The following is a 24,045-nucleotide window of genomic DNA, read 5'->3' as shown; positions in this document are numbered from 1 at the left end:
ACAAGAGATTCTGTTTGGAAACCAAGACAGTAAGAGGTTAAAAGTAAAATGATGAAAAAAGATAGTAACCAAAAGAGAGTTTGAGTGGCTATACATTTTTTTTTCCATTAGGAGTGGCTGTGTATATATCAGACAAAATATATTTTAAGTAAAAAGGATGAATGAGACAAACAGGACATTATTTACTGATAAAAGGTTTAATTCATCAATATATAACAACTATAAAAATATATGCACCAAACAACAGAGCTATAAGATATATGAAACAAACACTGACAGAATTGAAGAGAGAACTAGACAGCTCTACAACAATAGTTGGAGACTTCAATCCCCAACTTTCAATAATGGATAAAACACGTAGAAAGATCTAATAAGGAAAGAGAAGACTTGAACAACACTATAAATAACTACACCTAAAAGACATATATAGAATATGCCACTAAGGAACAGCAGAATACAAATTCTTCTCAAGTGCACATGGAACATTCTCCAGGATAGACCATATATTAGGCCACAGAATAAGTCTCAATAAATTTATAAAGATTGGAATCATACAAAGTATCTTCTTCAATGGCAATGGGATGAAGCTAAAAAGCAATAAAAAGAAAAACTGAAAAATTCACAAATATGTAGAAATAAAACAACAAATTCTTAACCAATTGTTCAGGGAGAAATCAGAAGGTAAATTAGAAAACACCTTGTGATGAATGAAAAGTAGAACATACCACAATTTATGGAATGAAGCAAAAGCACTGTTCAGAGGCAAATTTATGGCTCTAAATACTTACACTAAAGAAGATCTCAAATCAGTAAACTAACTGCACACTTTAAAGAATTAAAAAAAAAAGAAAAGCAAACTAGCCCCAAAGCCAGCAAAAAAAGAAATTAATTAAGATTACAGTAGAGATAAACAAAATACAGAAATGAAAAATAAAGTTAACTAAACCAACAGTTGGTTCTTTGCAAAGATCAACAAAATGGACAAGCTTTTACCTACACTAAGGAAAAAAAGGGAGAAGACTCCAATTACTACAATCAACTATGAGAAAAAGGGCATTACTACTGACTTTACAGAAATAAAAAGGATTGTAAGAGAATATTATGAACTGTATACAATAAACTGGATAGCCTAGATGAAATGGACATATTCTGAGAAACACACAAACTACCAAATCTAACTCAAGAAAAAATAGAAATCTGACTAGATGTATAACAAGTAACAAGATGAATGAGCAATCAAAAACCCCAACAAAGGTAAGTCCTGGACCAGATGGCTTCACTGATGAATTATAATACTTAAAGAATTAACACCAATCCTTCTCAAACTCTTCCAAAAACACTGGCAAGGAGGGACCATTTCCTTACTCATAATATGAGGCCAGCATTACCCTGATACCAAAACCAGGCAAAGACACTGCAAGAAAAGACATGGTAAGAAAAGACACTATAGACCAATATCCATTATGAATATAGATGCAAAAATCCTCAACAAATTACTAGCAAACTGAATTCAGCAGCAGATTAAAAGGATGATACACCATGACCAAGTGGGATTCATCCCAGGAATGCAAGGATGGTTCAACATATGAAAATCAACATAATATACTACATTAATAGAATGAAGAAAAAGACCTATATGATCATCGCAATTGATACAGAAAAAGCCTTTGACAAAATCCAACCTATCTCTAATTCACAGATGTGTGGACTTATACATAAAACGCTAGAGTCCACAAAAAACTGTTAGAGCTAATAAATGAATTCAGCAGTTTCAGGATATAAAGTCAACATGCAAAAATCAGTTGCATTTCCATGCACTAGCAATAAATAATCTGAAAAGAAAATCAAGAAAACAATTTACAACAGCATCAAAAAGAATCAAATACTTAGGATTAAGCTTAAGCAAGGAGGCAAAAAGACCTGTACACCAAAAACTACAAAACACTGAAAGAAACTTAAAAAGACATAAATAAATGCAAAGGGACCCCATGTTCATGGATTAGAAGACTTAATATTGTTAAGATGACAATACTACTAAAAGAGATCTACAGATGCAACGCAATCTCTATCAAAATCCCAACAACATTTTTACAAAAATGGGAAAACCCATCCTAAAATTCATATGGAATTTCAAGGAACCCAGAGTCGCCAGAACAATCTTCTTTTCAAGAACAAAGGTCAGGCTTCCCTGGTGGCGCAGTGGTTGAGAGTCCGCCTGCCCATGCAGGGGACACGGGTTCATGCCCCGGTCCGGGAAGATCCCACATGCCACGGAGCGGCTGGGCCCGTGAGCCATGGCCGCTGAGCCTGTGCGTCCAGAGCCTGTGCTCCGCAACGGAAGAGGCCACAGCAGTGAGAGGCCCGCATACCGCAAAAACAACAACAACAACAAAAAACGAAGGTGAAGGGGACTTCCCTGGTGGTCCAGTGGTAGAGAATCCACCTTCCAATGCATGGGACACAGGTTCAATCCCTGGTCAGGGAACTAAGATCCCACATGCTTTGGGGCAACTAAGCCCGTGTGCCACAACTACTGAGTTCGTGCGCCTCAACTAGAGAGCCTGCATGCTGCAAACTACAGAGCCTGAGCACCCTGGAGCCTGCGCGCCACAACTAGAGAAGAGAAAACCCACACGCCACAACTAGAGAGAAGCCCACGTGCCACAACGAAGAGCCCACGCACCTCAAAGCAAAGATCCTGCATGCGTCAACGAAGGTCCCGCATGCCGCAACTAAGATCCGACACAGCCAAAAATAATAAATAAAATAAATAAATCTTAAAAAAAAAAGAACAAAGGTGAAGTACTCATTAGTTCCAGATTTCAAAACTTACTGCAAAGCTACAATAATCAAAACAGTGTCGTATGAACACAAGAAGAGACACACTGAACAACACACTGACCCAGAAACAAACCCTCACATCTATGGTCAATTGATTTTGGACAAGAGTGTCAAGACCACTCAATAGGGAAAGGACAGTCTCTTCACAAATAATGCTAAGAAAACTGGATATCCATATGCAAAAGAGTGAATTTTGATCCTTACCATACCCCCTACACAAAACTTAACTCAAAATGGATCAAAGACCTAAAGTAAAAGCTAAAACTATAAAACTCTTAGAAGAAAACATATGGGGAAAGTTTTGTAATACTTGATTTGGCAATGATTTCTTGGATATGACACCAAAAGCACAGGCAACAAATGAAATAAACAGATAAATTGAACCTCAAAATTTAAAACTTTGTGCATCAAAGCATACTATCAAGAGAATGAAAAGACAACCTGCAGAATGAGAGAAAATATTTGCAAAACACCTATCTGATAAGGGTTTCATATCTATAATACATAAAGAACCCTTAAATTTCAACAACAAAATGACAACCGAATTACCAAATGCACAAAGGATTTAAATAGACATTTTGCCAAAGAAGATATACAAATGGCCAATAAACACACGAAGATATTCAACCTCATTAGTCATTAAGGAAATGCAAATAAAAACCACAATGAGATACCACTTCACAAGTACTCTGGATGGCTTCTTTTTTTTTTTAAACAGAAAAGTAAGTGTTGGCAAGGATGTAGAACAATTATACATTACTTTGTATATTGCTGGTGGGAATGTAAAAATGGTATCCACTGTGGAAAACAGTTGGGCAGTTCCACAAAAAGTTACACATAGAATTACCACACAGCCCAGCACTTCCACTCCTAGTTATTGACTCAAAAGAATTGAAAACAGGGATTCAAACCAATACATGTATGTGAATGCTCACAGCAGTGTTATTCACAATAGCCAAAAGGCAGAAACAACCCAAGCATTTGTCAACAGATGAATGGATAAACAAAATGTGGTATATTCATACAATGGAATATTATTCAGCCATAAAAGAACCAACATTGAAAATACTATCCTAAGTGAAATAAGCCAGATACAAAAGAACAAATAATGTATAATTCCACTTAGAGGAAATATCCAGAACAGGCGAATTCATATAGACAGAAAGTGGATTAGAGACTTCCAGGGGTTGGGATAGGAGAATAGGAAATTATTGCTTCATGAGTACAGAGGTTCTGTTTGGGGTGGTTAAAAAAAAGTTTGGAAATAGATAGTGGTGATGGTTGCATAACACAGTCGATGTAATTAATGCCACTGGATCATATACTTAAAAATAGTTAAAATGGCAAGTTTTATTTTATTTATATTTTACCACAATAAAAGAAGATAACTGACTGTTGAAGGCAAAAATAGTAATGCATCATTAGGTTGTTAACATATGTACAAGTATAATGTATGACAACAGTAGCACAAAGAATGAGATAAGCATAATAGAAGCATTGTTTTCAGGTTCTTTCATAATACTTTAAGTGGAAAATATCTGAAGATAGATTGCAAGTTTAAAGATGTATTTTGGGCTTCCCTGGTGGCACAGTGGTTGAGAGTCCACCTGCCGATGCAGGGGACACGGGTTCATGCCCCAGTCTGGGAAGATCCCGCATGCCGCGGAGCAGCTGGGCCCCTGAGCCATGGCCACTGAGCCTGCGTGTCTGGAGCCTGTGCTCCGCAACAGGAGAGGCCACAACAGTGAGAGGCCTGCATACCACAAAAAAAAGATGTATTTTGTAAAACCCTACCAATAGAAAAAAAAAACAGTGTAGCTGATAATGGAGATAAAAGGAACAATAAAAAAACTAGGAATTCAAGAGAAGATAAAAAAAGAAACACAAAACAGATGGGATAAAGAGAAACAGCAGGACTGTAGACTTAAACCCAACCTTATTGATAATTATATTAAATGTAAATGATCTAAACATCCCATTTAAAGATACATATTCTCAGGTAAAATTTTAAAAAGGAAGATCAAGGAGCTTCCACTTCTGCTTAGGATGTAGAAAGTCATAACATACCATCTCTTCTATCCTAAAAATGAGTAAAGACTGTCTAATCTATAAAACCATACTTTTTCATGAACCCACTTGAAAACAGGCTGCAAGAAAACCAAGCGATCTGAATTCCAAAGAATGACAAATCTCTCTCAGAAGAGAGCAGGCACTTCAAAAATATCAAGGTAATGAAAAACAAGGAAAGACTGTTAAAGTGTCACAGATGGAAACTCTAATAACACTGTTGATGAAAGTACAAACTAGGGCACAGTGCCAACTGGGAAAAACTTAACAAAAAACACTGGGAAGGGGCTTCCCTGGTGGCACAGTGGTTGAGAGTCTGCCTGCCAATGCAGGGGACATGGGTTCGTGCCCCAGTCTGGGAAGATCCCACATACCGCGGAGCAGCTAGGCCCGTGAGCCATGGCCGCTGAGCCTGCGCATCCGGAGCCTGTGCTCCACAATGGGAGAGGCCACAACAGTGAGAGGCCTGTGTACAGCAAAAAAAAAAAAAAAAAAAACAAAAAACACTGGGGAGTTATGACAGAATAGCTATAGTAAAGATAGCCTTGGACTTCAAGACTCTGAAAGTGGAAAATGAATGGTCCTCACCGTCCATGAAGTCTATAATAGGCCAGCTGAAGTGCCAGCTGAACAAAGGTATCAGGGTGAAGCTTCTTCTTCTTGGTTAGCTTTTTGCCAAAAGACGTAAAGGCATAGACCAAAAGCTGCAGATCAGATGCCTAACAAAAAGAATTAAATACAAACAGTGAAAAAACACCTAAAGAGAATACCCCAAAGATAACCAAAATATCATTTGCATTAAAATAATCATCAGACATACATAAAGGTATCAAAGTTGTAATTTTTAAATGTTTTATGCCATCATACTTGGATGATAGCCAAATATTCATATATAGTAGCTATAAGATAAAGTATCACTATCAAAGAGAAAAGTGAAAAATCTACCTCCTTGAAATATTGGGCTTTCGCTTGGTTGATGTCATTTAATACTTTTTCATCCACAGTGAAAACAAGCTCCTCTGGAAGTGGTATATCCCGTACTTTATCTGAACCCTGAAAATAGGGAAAACTTAAAAATATTATATCTATAAAAATATGAGGAGGGCTTCCCTGGTGGCGCAGTGGTTAAGAATCCACCTTCCAATGCAGGGGACACGGGTTCGAGCCCTGGTCTGGGAAGATCCCACATGCCATGGAGCAACTAAGCCCAGGTGCCACAACTACTCAGCCTGTGCTCTAGAACCTGCGAGCCACAACTCCTGAAGCCTGTGCGCCTAGAGCCCGTGCTCTGCAACAAGCCACCGCAATGAGAAGCCCACGCACCGCAACGAAGAGTAGCCCCCACTCACCGCAACTAGAGAAAGCCCGTGCACAGCAACGAAGACCCAACGCAGCCAAAAATAAATAAATTTATAAAAAAAATTATGAGGAGAAACGGATGAAATATTTGTTCTAACATACCGTCCATCTTCCTTCACTCTCAAAAATTTTCTGATCAACATAATAGCTGATGCTTACGATAACCATTGCATCATAAGGAGCATGCTAAAATGAAAATACACAAGACTGTGAATACGTTTTGTAAGTTAAAACTTGACCCATCCTTAAAACACTAAAAATAGAACTACCATATGACCCAGAAATCCCACTACTGGGCATATACCCTGAGAAAACGATAATTCAAAAAGAGTCATGTACCACAATGTTCATTGCAGCTCTATTTACAATAGCCCGGAGATGGAGACAACCTAAGTGTCCACCATCGGATGAATGGATAAAGAAGATGTGGCACATATATATAATGGAATATTACTCAACCATAAAAAGAAACGAAATTGAGTTATTTGTAGTGAGGTGGATGGACCTAGAGTCTGTCATACAGAGTGAAGTAAGTCAGAAAGAGATAAACAAATACCATATGCTGACACATATATATGGAATCTAAAAAAAAAAAAAAATTGGTTCTGAAGAACCTAGGGGCAGGGCAGGAATAAAGACACAGATGTAGAGAATGGACACCGAGAGGGGGAAGGGTAAGCTGGGACGAAGGACGAAGTGAGAGAGTGGCATGGACATATATACGCTACCAGATGTAAAATAGCTAGCTAGTGGGAAGCAGCCGCATAGCACAGGGAGATCAGCTCAGTGCTTTGTGACCACCTAGAGGGGTGGGATAGGAAGGGTTGGAGGGAGATGCAAGAGGGAGGAGATATGGGGATATATGTTTATGTATACCTGATTCAGTCTGTTATAAAGCAGAAACTAACACACCATTGTAAAGCAATTATACTCCAATAAAAATGTTTAAAAATTTTTTAAAATGGAAAAATAAATAAAAATTAGAGAAAATAAAAAATAAATATTAGATGCTTTAAAAAAATAAAGTATCTCTTTCAATTTTTACTTTATAAAAGTGGAAGACATTGAAGAGTTATGAACAGAGCACTGACATGATTTGTCTTACAATTTAAAAGGATCACTCTGATTGGTTGTGTTGAGTTAAAAAGATAGTGTAACGGGAAATGAACGGCATTATGCATTTGGCAAAACCATAAAGTTGTACAATAAATAGTGAAACAATGTAATTCAGTTAACAATAATGTATCAATATTGGTTCATCAAATGTAACAACATATACCAATGCAAGATATAAAACGGGGTGCAGGAAAGAGAGCAAGTGAGCACTTTGTACTTTCTGCTTAATTTTCCTGTAAATCTGGAACTTGCTCTAAAAAGTAAAGTCTATTAATTAAAAAAACAAAACAAAACTTGACCCAATATTTTATTTTCACCTTCTCTCCACTCTTAACACATAATAAAATGCAGAATTCTCAAATGCCTCACCTTGTAATGATAAAGAGATGGATATTCCACAGTATAGTAAGTAACTGATGTATTTTATTTTCTGAGAAAGAACAAATATTTAAAGTCAGAAGCACTTAATTAGGGCTCTTGAGGTAATGGGAAGGGATGTAAACATGAATAATCTAGAGAAAATAATTGCTATTTGCATTGGAAGTCAAAGGACGTATACGTATGTACATATACAACGCTAAAATGTTCTGGAATTTTAAAAGCACTATGGAAAAGCAGATGGGGGTGGCAGACTAAATCTGAAGGCTAAATGGAGGATGGGTATGAACTTCTTTTGGTAAACACACAGTCCACTAGATAAGTATTTAAAAGCATAATGATTTTGTGTATATATCTATAAGAGTGTTCAATGTGGCAGAAATAATTCTCAATGTTTAAGGAATGTGGGAAAGATGCGCTGAGTTACAGGGGTGTCATAGTTTTGACAGCTGTATTTAGAGAAAGGAACTGTGGCTAGTGAATTTTCCCATCATTTATTCTGGAGGATAAACTTTTTGCCTTATCTTCTCCATGTTCCTTTGATGACAATTACATCACATGTGGTTTTTTCCCCTCTGGGTTAAGGCTACCAGTTTACATTACACACAATTACCATTCATGAACTGAAAGTGACACCGCTAGCCTTGGAGAGAAAGAAAGGAGGTTTAAGATATGAATCCAGCACGCTTGGGGCCAGTTTCAGAGGGTGTAATTAGGTGTCTTAAATATCGCCTTAACATTACACAGCTTTGCTGCCCTGTATTACGGCCCCATGGAGCCTAGAAACACGGTATATCGTTAGCAGGTAAGTAGCCACCAAAGCACCAGGAAAGGCTTACTAGGGAGGTCAGTACAAGATGCAAGAGCAGTTCATCCCGCCTGCCAGCAACAGCACGTATAACAAGACTCAAAGGTCATGGACAAGACCCTTTTCTAACAGCATCTCACAAATGTGTAGTACTTTGTAGCTTTACAAAGAACTTTCACAGGTATTGCATACATTATTTCATTGAAGACAACAGTATCATACTGGAACCAGTACGAAAGAGCATGACTGAAAGATATAAATCTCTTTGACTTATAATTTTACCCATTCATCTCCTGGCAGAAAGTTAATCATCAATTTAAAAAAAAAATGTTAGGGCTTCCCTGGTGGCGCAGTGGTTGACAGTCCGCCTGCCGATGCAGGGGACACGGGTTCATGCCCCGGTCCGGGAAGATCCCACATGCCGCAGAGCAGCTGGGCCCGTGAGCCATGGCCGTTGAGCCTGCGCGTCTGGGGCCTGTGCTCCACAACGGGAAAGTTAGGAAATAGAAAAAAAAATAGAAATAGAAAATAGAATAGAAAAAAATCAAACGCTTTCCTGATGCTTTATTTGTTCACATAAGTTTTATCTTTTTTTTCATTTATATGGAGGCAATACGTGTAATATACTGTTTAATAATGTGGACTTTGGTTCTGAGTCCAAACATTACTACTTACTAGCTACATAAGTAAGTTAAGTTTCTCAAGTAAGTTACTTGAGAAAGTTACTTAATTCTTTAAGTAGACTGCCTCATCTGTTAGAAGGGAAAACAATACCTAGTTGCATACAGCAGCTGTGAAAAATGATTTTAATAATGCTTATAAAGTACTTACTACAGATCCTGGCCCACAGCAATAATTAGTAACTACTGTTATTAACAACTAATGTTCATTACATGCTTCCTATGTACTTCTACAAAAGCCTACAACAAAGCCTATATAAGGAAGACAAAATAGTTGACCCCAGGATTTTAAATCCCAACAGGGAAATGCTATTATGTAGTATAATCACAAAAGTATATATTCAAGCACCAATGGAAAAGAGCAGCAATATGAATTTGGATTAAGAACTTAACTTTACAGTATATATACTTTACTAATAATGTTTTATATTGGTTAAATAGCATTTTCAGTAATCATCGTAGGTTGCAAGGGGAACCTACATGGAATTTTAAAAGCATACTGTCGGGCTTCCCTGGTGGCGCAGTGGTTGACAGTCTGCCTGCCGATGCAGGGGACACGGGTTCGTGCCCCGGTCCGGGAAGACACCACGTGCTGCGGAGCGGCTGGGCCCGTGAGCCATGGCCACTGAGCCTGCGCTCCACAACGGGAGAGGCCACAACAGAGAGAGGCCCGCGTACCGCAAAAAAATAAATAAATAAATAATAAAAGCATACGGTCAAGTGGAGATCATCAGATCAATTTGATAAGTATATGGGTGACAATGCATACACATGAAATATGTCCGTACACTTTACTACAGGAAAGCATTTCAGTTGTGCAAAGATATATGCTCATTATGGGACCAGTATCTTTATTCAAAGATAGAAACATCATTAAAGTTATTTTCTCCTGAATTTGAGCAAACAGCAGGATGTTGATGCCATCAGTAAAAATACAAGTAGTGCAAGGTGGTTTTTTTAGGAGGTTGGGAGTGAGGGAGGAAAGCAAGATGATGAGTTCTTGATGATGAGAGTAACTAACCCTTACATAACAATGTAACATCCAGTTTGGACAATTTAACATATGGTGAAACAAAACTCTCAAGATGAGAATAATAGGTAAAAACTGGAAAAATATAACTGCAAGCTACCTATGTAGAAATGGTCAATGAAACTATTGAACCAGAGAAGAGAGCAGACACAGGGGAAAACGGTTATGAATAATATTAAGCTCAGCTTTAGAATCCGGAGACCCAAAAAGACTGTTAGGAGGTTGAAGGCAGTGTCAGATGCATATGAAGAAGAGGGTAATCAACTGCAGCTGACAAGTCAACGAGATATGAAGGGAAGAAGCCAGAAGGTAGTTAGCTACTTTACAAAGGACAGATTCCAAGGAATAGTGAGGCTATGAACCAAACTGAGGAGGTCAAGAAGAAGCAAACAAGGAGCTGAAGAGAAAAAAGCTGAGGCAAGTAACACAAAATCTTTTGTCAACACTGGACTCGTAAGGAAGAGGACAGACAGCAAATCTTCAAAATGACTCATGGCAACCTTTCACCCTGAAGATTTACTGTAGAAGACATTCTATTACCTGCACATCAACCACACCACCTTCCTCGGCAATAACAGCTACTTTATTTTTCTTTAGGCAATCAGCACACATCTCTGTGGTTGTTTGAATGAGTGATTCTACCAGCTAGGTCCCAAGGTTTGGTATGTGACCCAGGCCAGGCGAATCAGAGCAGCTAACTCCCTGGAATGTGCACGATTCGCACAGGCCAATACAACACATGAGCATTATTCCCAGGTCTTCTGCTGGAACCACTCGGGTTAAAAAAAAAGCTGGCTATTTCCACGGAGAACACTAATCTACGAGGAGAGCCGTGAAAACATGAGACTGTAGGTACAACCATCACATGGTGTAGTCTACATAAAAATAAAGCCAAACATAGGAAAGTAATGCCAAAAAATGGAGAGAGAAATTTCTAATGAAAGCATCTGGACACTGGAAGTCAGCATTACCCAAATTTAGCTGTACCCCTATGCCATAAATACCTTCGTAAGCTAATGCCAATTTGACTTAGGTTTCGATCACCTAAAACTGAATAAATACTGATTAATACAACTATTGAACCCAGATCAATGTAACAGGATTTTTTTTAGTATCTTACAGTCACTAAATATCAATACTTCGGAGGAAAGCCCCCAAATACAAACAAAAAATCTACCTCATACTACTTTATACCAAATCATATACTTTATGAAAAGTATTATAATGAGGTTATAAGTATATATTGCAATTGTGACTTAGGTTGATTTTTTAATTTTCTTGGTTCATAGACCTCCTGAATGTCCATCAGAAAATAGCAAAGTAGAGCTAATAAAGACAAAAATGGGAGAACAGAAAAGAAACAAGTTGTGTGTGTGTGTGCATGTGTTTGTTTTATGAAGAAGGTAAAAAATGGAATTCAGTACCAGACATTTTAATATCCAGAAGTATATAATGTTCCAAAGATCATGTGTCATTTTTTTTAACAAGGTCACAAAATTACTAGGTAAATGTAGAAATATATCCACATACATTTCTCCGTGCATAGAACATATACTAATGCTATATCTTTTAAAATAGGTTTTAAAATTTTCAACAAGAGGTAACAGTGGATTTTAAAAGAGCTTATACTACATAAAAATGCATGCAAATTCCACTTTGTAGATACACACCACTGTTATCCTTACTACAGATGAAAATAATTTGTCCTATACTCTATTTTCACTGAGAATTCATAACTAAACCTTTTACTCTAATGCCATAAAGCTAAATAAGTGTTTACTTATTCTACCACAGGACAGCATAAGTATTGTAGATTACTGCCATTAAATTAAACTAAAAGAGTAAAAGGAAAAAATAATTTCAGTAGTTTACTTACATCACAATTACAGCCAAATACTCCATTAGAAAAGGAAATCAAGTTATAAGATTTGTCACCCCAGCGTACTGTTGGGTCTCCAGTAAGAACCTTTGTAGCAACCTAAAATAAATGTAATATTTCCAAATTTAAAGGATTTTAATATTGGCTTTTAAGTATTTATATCTTAAATACACACAAACACACACACAAACACACATGATCTCACTTTTCCTCTTCAGGTAAACCAAATTTAATAAAATTTAATAAAATATTACATTCAAGAGATAATAATTCTGGCCTTGACTTTAAATAGTACTCAAAATCCAAGAAATTCTACCAGAAAAGAGAACGATGGTACAACATTCATGAATGTTTAGAGAATATACAATTGAAAGGACAAGGCTTTTGCAACTTGAATAGGATAAGAGGCATTGATAAGTTTAGTCATTAAAGTCTAGTTACAAGAAAAATATTTCAAGAATTCATATCCTACTAAGCCAGTTTCTCAAATGGTAAGTTTGGGCCATAAGTGAGTCATGAAACCACAGTAAACATTCTTTACAAGAAAGAATAAAATAGAACATAAATATCAGAGTACATCACAGATAGTCAAAGTAATTATTACGTTTTGTGAAACTTCTATGATGTATGTATGTGTAAGTGTGCACACGCTTGTGTGCGCGTGTGTGTGTGTAATGGGCTGCAATCTAAATATGCCTAACTGTAGACTGCAGCAAAAAAGTTTGAGCAACACTTCATGAAAACACATTCTTCCTCAAGAAGCTTGTTGATTCTACTTAAAAACAAATGCAGCTAAGGAAGAGGAAAAATTGTTTTCTAGCTACAAGGCTTTTCAATCCTATATTATTTTATTTCTAACATTTAATATTGATGAATGTATTATGAAGTACCTTCAGTGTTTTCAAAAGACTCTGAGATTCCTACAAATATGACTACTACCTTTTATTTTTTTCCCAGGAAATCATATTACCCCAGAAAAAAAAAAGTAGGCCACAATTACCCTTAAATTCACTAAAGTCAGTGTGTTCTATAAAACCAAATGATAAAATAAATCACAAGAATGATATAATTCTTAGGACAGACCTCACCAACTAAGATATCAAGGCCCACTGGTGTGGGTTATAGGTAGGTTCTCATGTCACCTTTGGTATGAAATCTCATTTAGCCCAGCATCTTATGAAAATTTCCTGTATGTATGATCAATAAAAAGGTTGGGAACCACTGACATCTGATAAGCAAATAATAGACATCTTTAAACAACATATAAGATGTCTAAATGGAGCTAAACAATGTGGCAAGAATTTACAGAGCATTATTTATGTATAATCTTCATTTGATACGTGTGTGTGTGTGTGTGTGTGTGTGTATAGCAAAGAAAATGTTTTAAAAGCCTGCATTAAATATTTTATGACTTAGTATTTGCACTTTCTTTTCTTAGCTGCCCCATTCTAAGATAAAAGGTGTTTCCAAGATACAGGAAACAACTGTCTTCACAATTATGTTTCACAGTGGTTTTATGGGTGTATATTTCAAACTCAGTAAGTTGTATACATTAAATATGTACAGCTTTTTGTATGTCAATTATACCTTAATAAAGTGGTTTAAAAAAAAAAAGTCCTGCATGTAACAAAATTCTTCTCATGTTCAATTTACACAAGAGTCCTCCAGAAAAATCTGTGGGAAGAAATAACAAAATAAGATAGTTGAATACCTGAGAATAATCTTCCGGTGTTACATGTGGACTGCCGTCATCTAAACAAAATACCAGTAAACTGCTCTGAATTTTTTCTAACATAGTCAAGTTCTCTGGATTAAGACTAATCAAATATTCTCGTGCCTAAAGGGCAAGGAGATAATAATAAAATGTTACAAATTAAATACAAAATATCCAGAAAAATCTTAATAGGTTCTCAAAAAGTTACCAAAAAGGTGCATCAAGAAAAGTGTGAATTCAAGAACCTCTCTGTTGACTCCTGAACAGGTTTTTCCTCCAACTGCATGGCTGGTCCCTATACTTGTGCTACTAAATGCATAAAGGTATAAAGTTATGCCACCCCCTAGATTTTCTCTAATAGTTTAATATTGTACAATGTATTTAATGCTGCTTAAAACTTAAAGCTGTCTGTCCATTTATCTTTACTTCAAAAATCTGAACAAAGGGCCAGCATATACTTGAGCTCAGTGTTTGAAATTTAAACGTAAATAAAATAAAAATAGCATACCCTCACCCCAAAAGTGTAAATTAGAGTTAATAATATTGTATTGCATATTTGAAAGCTTCTAGAGAGTATATCTTAAAAGTTCTCATTACAAAAAATGTAATTTTTAGGGCTTCCCTGGTGGCGCAGTGGTTGACAGTCCGCCTGCCGATGCAGGGGACACGGGTTCGTGCCCCAGTCCGGGAAGATCCCACATGCCGCAGAGCAGCTGGGCCCGTGAGCCATGGCCGCTGAGCCTGCGCATCCGGAGCCTGTGCTCCGCAACGGGAGAAGCCACAACAGTGAGAGGCCCGCGTACCGCAAAAAAAAAAAAAAAAAAAAGTATTTTTTAGTTTTCTGTATGGTGATGGACGCTAACTAGACTTACTGTGGTGATTATTTCTCAATATATACAAATATTGAATCCTTATGTTGTATAGTTGAATATAATGTTGTAAGTCAATTATACCTCAAAAGAAAAGAAAAATGTAAATTATAACCTTAGCCCATCGAGTTCGCTCCTCACTAGTTAACGCTGCTACCCCAGGTCCATCAGGTTCACTATGGCACTTCTTTTGGATGTATGTCAGTTGCCTTTGGAAGATTAAATAAAGAGGATTCAAAAAGAGCACAGGCAGGATCACTAGCTACTTTGGCCTTTAATAGGTTATAAAGTTTATAAGTATTTAAATGTTTTGATATATTATCCAAAGAAAGAGATTATGGTCTCAACAGCAATGGAGTTATTTCCTGCACATCTTATTTTTTTAAAAAGTGATTATGTGGCCTATTAATACCGTAAGTATACTTGACAAATCTCACAAATATTATGTACATTTTATCTAACTAAAAACTATGTGTATAGATTAACAGAGGACTTATTCTGTACCCAAGTAATACTTGGGCTTAACCCCCAAAATAGAAACACCATGTAGTTAGTTTTAAATGTTTTCACATATGCCATTCTTACTTAAAATCATTACAAAGACTATTAGCTAAAGATAAATTATTTCCCCCCATAGCATTCTATAATCCTAGTCTGATGAGTTTCACGTACCTTTAAACATATAGCAGGTAAATAACAGGGTTCTTCCACAAAGAAATTTTCATCAAAAATCTACAGCTTATTTTCATCCCTACTTCCTCATAACATATGCTAAGAAATTACCTCAATTTAAACGCTTCCACAGGTTTCTCAGAAAGTGAGCTACTGTAGCTTAATAAATGCTCAAAACGCACCACTAGTAGCCATCCCTTATTTGTGACTTTATCATTCAAGGAATGAATTCCTTGCTGCAAAATTCCTCCGCCTTTATTTGAAACTAATGGTGTCCTGTGGAGTAGATGAAGCCTTCTATAACAAACAATCTGCATCTATGGTGGAAGCAACTTGCCTTATCTCTTCCTGCTTGTCTTTGCTAACTCTGATTTTGCTTCAATTACAAATAAAGCTTACAGAGTTGGTGGTTATATGGCGGCCATAGTAACTAGGATAAATTCTGAATGCTTAAGGAATAAAATCTACCTCACTGTTTTTCTCCATATGGTATGAGCTGCTGCCCTTTCCTTACCACCTGAGAGCACCAGTTTTTACTATGAAACTTTTCCCCACTCCCTGATATAGCCATTTTAATATTCAGTGGGAAAGGACCACGTCATAAAAAAACAGTCATTATCAGAGAGAAATCACCAGGAAAAATGTATTAAACCTGAAATGACATTTTAAGTTTGATAATAAAAGGCCAGATAGTAACTGCCAAATCCTCACCATTAAGAAGTCCATCCTACTTAAAGTGATCTACAGATTCAAGGCAACCCCTATTAAAATCCGATGGCATTTTTCACAGAAACAGGAAAAAGAATCCTAAAATTCATATGGTACCACAAAAAACTCCAAATAGACAAAGCAGTTTTAAGCAAGAAGAACAATGCTGGAGGCATCACACTTCCTGGTTTCAAAATATATTACAGAGCTTCAGTAATCAAAATAGTATGGCACAAATAACAGACATACAGGTCAATGGAACACAACAGAAAGCCTAGAAATAAATCCACTTACATACAGTCAACTGAGGTGCCAAGGAAGCCAAAAATACACAATGGGAAAAGAATAGCCCCTTAAATAAACAGTGTTGGGAAAATTACCACATACAAAAGAATGAAACTGGACCCCTATCTTACACCATACAGAAAAATCAATTCAAAACAGACTAAAGGCTTAAATGTAAGACCTGAAACAATAAAACTCCTGGAAGAAAACATGGGAAAAAATGCTTCTAGACATTGGCCTCAGCAAGCATTTCTTAGACATGATACCAAAAGCACAGGCAACAAAAGTAAAAACAGACAAGTAGGATTACATCAAACTAAAAGCTTCAGCACAGTTAACAACTAAGTGAAAAGGCAACCTACAGAATATGAGAAAATACTTGCAAACCATACATCTGATAAGAGGTTAATATTCAAGGAACTCCTACAATTTAATAGCAAAAAAACAAATCTGGTTAAAAAATGGGCAAAGGGACTGAACAGACATTTTCTCCAAAGAAGATATAAAAATGGCCCACAGGTATATGAAAAGGTGCTCAACATCACTAATCATCAGGGAAATGTAAGTAAAAACCACAATGAGATATTACCTCATTCCTGTCAGAATGGCTATTAACAAAAAGATAAGTGATATCAAGTGTTGACGATGATGTGGAGAAAAGGGAACCCTTCTGCACTGTTGGCGGGACTCTCAATTGGTGCAGCCACTATAAAAAACTATGGAGGTTCCTCAAGAAATTAAAAATAGAAATACTATATGATCCAGCAATCCCAGTTCTGTGTACATATCCAAAGGAACTGAAATCAGGATCTTAAAGAGACATGTGCATTCCCAGATTCCTTGCAGCATTACTCACAATAGCCAAGAGGCAAAAGCAACTTAAATATTCAATGATGAATGGATAAACGAGATGTGATAATATACATACAAATGGAATTCTATTCTGCCTTAAAAAAGAAAGAAATCCCACCACTTGCAACAATGTGAATGAACCTGGAGGACACTACCCTAAGTGAAATATGCCAAACACAGAAGGACAAATACTGCATGGTATCACTTATACGTGGAATCTAAAATAGTTAGACTCTTAGAAGCAGAATAGAATGGTGGGTGCCAGGGGCTGATCTAAGGAGGAAATGAGGAGGCATTAGTCAAAGGATACAAAGTTTCAGTTATATAAGATGAGTAAGTCCTAGAGAACTACTGTACAGCATAGTTCCTGTAGTTAATGATACTGTACTGTACACTTAAAAATTTGCTAAAAGGGGAGATCTTAACGTAAGTGTTCTTACCACAAAAAAATTAATTATTAAAAATAAATTAAGAGGGCGGGACACCTTTGGAGGTAATGAATATGTTTAGGATATAGACTGTGGTGATAGTTTCATCAGTGTATACTTATCTCCAAACTCATCCAGTTGTACACAATAAATATGTACAGCTTTCTGTATGTCAATCATACCTCAAAAGTGGTTTAAAAATAATTTCTCTATTCATATAAAAAAAGAGGTACAGATTTGGTAACTAAAATAACCCCTCTTTTCCTTTAATTTGGCTACCTATGCACCTGTTTTCAGCTACACATGCAATTTCTGATATTTAAAAGATTTGTATTAACAATGTTTATATTTCAGAATCACACACTTTTAAAATATTCTACCCTTGATATGTCCTCACAATCTTGTTTCTGCCTTCATTACTTCCCACTCATTCTTTAATTTACCATAATCGGGTTTTGTCCTCCAGTGATTATCCTGAAAGTACGTTTCTGAATGTTACCAATGGCATCCCATAAAATCCAGCAGCTTTATCTCAGTCTTATTTTCCTCATTGCAGTGTTTAAACACCCAGGAGTCAATATTAAAATTCTCTCTGCCTTGGCTTTTGTAGCACTGTTCCACTGTGGTCTCCCTAACTCACTGACTACTTGGTCTTTTTCACTAACCATTTGTTCTCGTTCCACTGTCAAATGTGTGTTTCACCAAATTTCTCTCAGTGGCCTCCCCCAACCTCTTCTACAAGGTTTTTCCTTTGGTAATTTCATCCACTACTTTAATAGCTTCAACCATCACCTTTATATAAGAGGCAACCAAATCTCTAACTTCAACCCCATTTTCTCTCTAAATTTCTGGTACCAAATTTCCAAATGCTTATTGGATATATCTACCTCAATTTCTGTCAACATCCCCAATTAAATTTGGAATTTAAAAATTATCTCCCTGACCCCTCCTTATTAATACAAATTTTTAAAAAATTGATCTTAGAGAAAAACATAGGTATAAATCTTCATGACCTTGGATCGATCAGGCAATGGTTTCTAAGATATGACACTAAAAGCACAAGTAACAAAAGAATAGATAAATTAGACTTGGTCAAAATTAAAATATTTGTCCTTCAAAAGAGGCCATGAAGAAAGTGAAGAAACAACTCTAGAATGAGAGAAAATATTTGTAGTTTATATATTTGATAAGGGACTTATATCTAGAATATATAAAGAAGTTTTACAACCCAATAATAAAAAAGACAAATAACCCAATTAAAAATTGGCAAAGGATATGAATAGACATTTCTCCAAGTAAGATATACAAATGGTCACAGGCACATGAAAATATGTTCAACATCGTCATTATGGACATGCAGCTGTAAACCACAATGACATCCCACTTCATACCCTCTAGGATGGCTACCATCAAAAAGGCAGACAATAACAAGCGCTGGTGAGAATGAAAATAAATCGGAATCCTCAAATACTGCTGATGTGAATGTAAAAAGGTACAGTCATACTGGAAAACAGTTTGGCAGTTCCTCAAATGGTTCAACATAGAGTTATGATGCAGCAATTCCACTCCTAGGTATATATACCCAAGAGAAATAAAAACACATGTCCACACAAAAACCTATACACAGATGTCCAAGACAACATTACTCACAGCAGCCAAAAAGTGGAAACAACCCAAATGTCCATCTGATGAATGATTAAATAAAATGTGGTACAGTCTCAGAATGAAATATTTTTCAGCCAAAAAAGGAAGAAAGTACTAATACATGCTACAATATGGATGGATGTTGAAAACATCATATATGCTAAATGAAAGAATGCAAACACAAAAGGCTATATATTTTAAGACTCCATTTATATGAAATGTCCAGAATAGGCAAACCCATAGAGATAGATTAAGTGAAAGACAGAAAGGTTGCCTAGGGCTGGTGGGGTGGAAGTGTTTGGGAAATATGAGAAATGTCTGCTAATGGACGGGGTAAGAGTTGGGGAGCAAATGAGTTACTGCTTACGGGCTCAGGGTTACTTTTGGGGGTGACACAAATGTTCTAAAATTGATTGTGGAGATGACAGCACAATTCTGAATATTCTAAAAAATACTGAATTGTACACTTTGAATGGGTGGACTGTGTGGTGTGTGAATTGAATCAATGCTATTATTAAAAACAAGAAAAAAATGGAAAAGGTACCTCCTCGTCTGTTGCCTCCTCCTGTTAACAATACTATCTGCTTACTCAGTCACATTTAACAGCTTCCTTTCTTTCTAAATCCAGTTACCAATTCATATTAATTTTATCTCCAAAACATTTTCTGCATTTATCCCATCTTTTAAAAAAATTTTTTTTAATTGAAGTATAGTTGATTTACAATGTTGTGTTACTTTCTGATGTACAGCAAACTGATTCAGTTATACATATATATATATATATATATATTCTTTTTCAGATTCTTTTCCATTAGAGTTTACTATAAGATACTGAATATAGTTCCCTGTGCTATACAGTAGGACCTTATTGTTTATTTTATGTAGAGTGTCCCATATTTTAAAGTCCCAACCTCTTACTTCTTTACTGGATTACTGCAAATTTTAATACATCTCTTTTCAGGCTCCAACTCACTAAGATTCAGAATCTGACCAATCTATGTTACACTTCTAATATGTATCTTATGTTTCTAAATAAAATTTCCTAATGCATAGGAGTGGCCTAATCACTCAATTCACTCACACATGCACACACACACACTTCTGCTTTGTACTAAGCAGAGGGAATTAAAAAAAATAGACCTGGTAAGTAGTCTCTTAGAGCTCCATCTGCATGTGAAAACACAGAAATAAATGACTTCAATACAATTTAATAATCAATATAATAAAGATAAATATGAGGCATACAGAGAGTCTAAAGGAGTCTAAGTCCTTGGGCCATGAAGAGAAGAAAGAGAATGGGAAATCATGAAATAGGACATAAAATAGGAAGTAGTGACCTTGTGGTGACCTATGAACAGAAACAAAGCACGAGGAGGAATTCTCACTTAAAAGTGGACAAGGCAGGAGAAGGCAATCCAAACAGAAAGCATGAGCACATGAAAAGATCACAGATAACATGTTAGAACTGCAAGCAAAAATGGGGTAGGAGTGTAGGACGCACAGGGAGGAAGAGCAGGACAAGGCTGAAGGGACAGGCAAAGGTCAAATCCAGACCGTCACTAAAAAACTGGGACTCTATTCTAGACCCAAAGAAACCATTCAAGAATTAAGCCAAAGTGAGATAAAATCAAACTTGAATTTTAAAGTCACAGGATGGATGACTGTAGAGCATGTAGGGAAGCAAGAAAACCACCTGAGAAGTTGAATCAACAGAGAGTTAAAAATCTGAGCAACATTTTTTTTTTTTTTTTGCGGTACACAGGCCTCTCACTGTTGTGGCCTCTCCCGTTGTGGAGCACAGGCTCCGGACGCGCAGGCCCAGCGGCCATGGCTCACGGGCCTAGCCGCTCCGCGGCATGTGGGATCACCCCAGACCGGGGCACGAACCCATGTCCCCTGCATCGGCAGGCGGACTCTCAACCACTGCGCCACCAGGGAAGCCCTGATTTATTTTTTTAAAAGAAATCAGAAATCCGAATTTTTGTGTGAATTCAACCAGAAATCCATATGTTTCTGTGAAGTCTCCTGATTTTAAAATAGTAATGTAAATTCTCTGTTATCCAAGCAAAACAGGCCACAGGCTGAATTCAGCCCACGGATCACATGTTTCTGGGAGAGTGGCTTTCAGTAATAAAATTATTAGATCAGGCTTGTTAATTGTATGTCAAATTTGGAAATTTTAAAATATAGCTGGACCGCACAGAAAGATCATCCAAGACACAAAAGCAAAACACCTAAAAGATGGATAATTCTGCCTACATCAAAATTAACAATGTCTGTTCAATTACCAAATAAATTTGTTAAATGGAAGAAAATGTTTGCAATCTGTATAACTGATAAATGATCAGTGCCCAGAAATATAATTACTACAAATCAATAAGAATAAAAAAATAGCCAATAGAAAAACAGGCAAGCCTACCTCAAGAAACAAGAAAAATCTCAAATAAACAATCTAACCTTACACCTAAAGGAACTAAAGAAAGGAGAACAAACAAAACCCAAAGTTAGCAGAAGGAAAGAAATCATAAAGATCAGAGCAGAAATAAATGAAATTAAAAAAAACAATAGCAAAGATCAATAAAACTAAAAGCTGGTATTTCAGAAGATAAACAAAATTGATAAACCTTTAGCCAGACTCATCAAGAAAGAGAGGGAGAGGACTCAAATCAATAATATTAGAAATGAAAAAGGAGAAGTTACAACAGACACCAAAGAAATACAAAGCATCCTAAGAGACTACTACAAGCAACTTTATGCCAATAAAATGGACAACCTTGAAGAAATGGACAAATTCTTAGAAAGGTACAACCTTCCAAGACTGAACCAGGAAGAAACAGAAAATATGAACAGACCTATCACAAGTAATGAAATTGAAACTGTGATTAAAAATCTTCCAACAGGGCTTCCCTGGTGGCACAGTGGTTGACAGTCCGCCTGCCGATGCAGGGGACACGGGTTCGTGCCCCGGTCCGGGAAGATTCCACATGCCGCAGAGCGGCTGGGCCCGTGAGCCATGGCCGCTGAGCCTGCGCGTCTGGAGCCTGTGCTCCGCAACGGGAGAGCCCACAGCAGTGAGAGGCCCGCGTACCGAAAAAAAAACTTCCAACAAACAAAACTCCAGGACCAGATGACTTCACAAGTGAATTCTATCAAACATTTAGAGAAGAGCTAAAACCCATCCTTCTCAAACTCTTCCAAAAAATTGCAGATGAAGGAACACTCCCAAACTCATTCTATGAGGCCAACATCACCCTGATACCAAAACCAGACAAAGATACTACAAAAAAAAGAAAATTACAGACCAATATCACTGATGAATATAGATGTCAAAATCCTCAACAAAATACTAGCAAACAGAATCCAACAACACATTAAAAGGATCATAAACCATGATCAAGTGAGATTTATCCCAGGGATGCAAGGATTCTTCAATATACACAAATCAATCAATGTGATACACCATATTAGCAAACTGAACAATAAAAACCATATGATCATCTCAATAGATGCAGAAAAAGCTTCTACAAAATTCAACACCCACTTATGATAAAAACTCTCCAGAAAGTGGGCATAGAGGGAACCTACCTCAACATAATAAAGGCCATATACGACAAAGCCACAGCAAACATCATTCTCAATGGTGAAAAACTGAAAGCATTTCCTCTAAGATCAGGAACGAGACAAGGATGTCCACTCTCACCACTATTATTCAACATAGTTTTGGAAGTCCTAGCCATTGCAATCCGAGAAGAAAAAGAAATAAAAGGAATACAAATTGGAAAAGAAGTAAAAGTGTCACTGTTTGCAGATATGATACTATACATAGAGAATCCTAAAACTGCCACCAGAAAACTACTAGAGCTAATCAATGAATTTGGTAACATTGCAGGATACAAAATTAATGCACAGAAATCTCTTGCATTCCTATACACTAATGATGAAAAATCTGAAAGAGTAATTATGGAAAAACTCCCATTTACCATTACAACAAACTGAATAAAATACCTAGGGAGACAAAAGACCTGTATGCAGAAAACTATAAGACACTGATGAAAGAAATTAAAGATGATACCAAGAGCTGGAGAGATATACCACGTTCTTGGATTGGAAGAATCAATATTGTGAAAATGACTATACTACCGAAAGCAATCTACAGATTCAATGCAATCCCTATCAAATAACCAATGGCATATTTTACGGAACTAGAACAAAAAATCTTAAAATTTGTATGGAGACACGAAAAACCCCGAATAGCCAAAGCGGTCTTGAGGGGAAGAAAGAAGCTGGAGGAATCAGACTCTCTGACTTCAGACTATACTACACAGCTACAGTAATCAAGACAATATGGTACTGGCACAAAAACAGAAACATAGATCAATGGAACAAGATAGAAAGCCCAGAGATAAACCCACGCACCTATGGTCAACTAATCTATGACAAAGGAGGCAAGGATATACAGTGGAGAAAAGACAGTCTCTTCAATAAGTGGTGCTGGGAAAACTGTACAGCTACATGTAAAAGAATGAAATTAGAACACTCCCTAACACCATACACAAAAATAAACTCAAAATGGATTCGAGACCTAAATGTAAGACCGGACACTATAAAACTCTTAGATGAAAACATAGGAAAAACACTCTTTGATATAAATCACAGCAAGATCTTTTTTGATCCACCTCCTGGAGTCATGGAAATAAAAACAAAAATAAACAAAT

The 24,045-nt window shown here is 36.6% G+C and overlaps 1 protein-coding gene across 10 annotated transcripts in view; it reads right to left on the bottom strand.

Annotated features, from left to right (window-relative positions):
* CROT (carnitine O-octanoyltransferase) overlaps positions 1-24,045 on the bottom strand; it is a 95,992-nt gene that overhangs the window by 52,000 nt on the left and 19,947 nt on the right. For 4 of the 10 annotated variants that reach the window (XM_079932194.1, XM_079932193.1, XM_079932191.1 and 1 more), the window contains exons 8-13: positions 14,857-14,950; positions 13,870-13,995; positions 12,156-12,257; positions 6,370-6,453; positions 5,854-5,961; positions 5,497-5,627 (exon numbers count right to left, since the gene is read on the bottom strand). The exons of 1 other annotated variant lie outside the window; for it this stretch is intronic. In XM_079932194.1, coding sequence (XP_079788320.1) covers positions 5,497-5,627; positions 5,854-5,961; positions 6,370-6,453; positions 12,156-12,257; positions 13,870-13,995; positions 14,857-14,950 — 645 coding nt within the window. Of the gene's footprint in view, positions 1-5,496; positions 5,628-5,853; positions 5,962-6,369; positions 6,454-7,752; positions 7,814-12,155; positions 12,258-13,745; positions 13,833-13,869; positions 13,996-14,856; positions 14,951-24,045 lie in introns of those variants that run through there. 5 more of the 10 variants (XR_013829872.1, XR_013829873.1, XR_013829874.1 and 2 more) reach the window with 4 other exon arrangements.

The sequence above is a fragment of the Stenella coeruleoalba genome (genome assembly GCF_951394435.1).
Source record: "Stenella coeruleoalba genome assembly, chromosome: 9".
Taxonomy (NCBI): domain Eukaryota; kingdom Metazoa; phylum Chordata; class Mammalia; order Artiodactyla; family Delphinidae; genus Stenella; species Stenella coeruleoalba.
The sequence above is the reverse complement of the archived record's forward strand: the minus strand, read 5'-3'. Positions and strand labels throughout refer to the sequence as shown.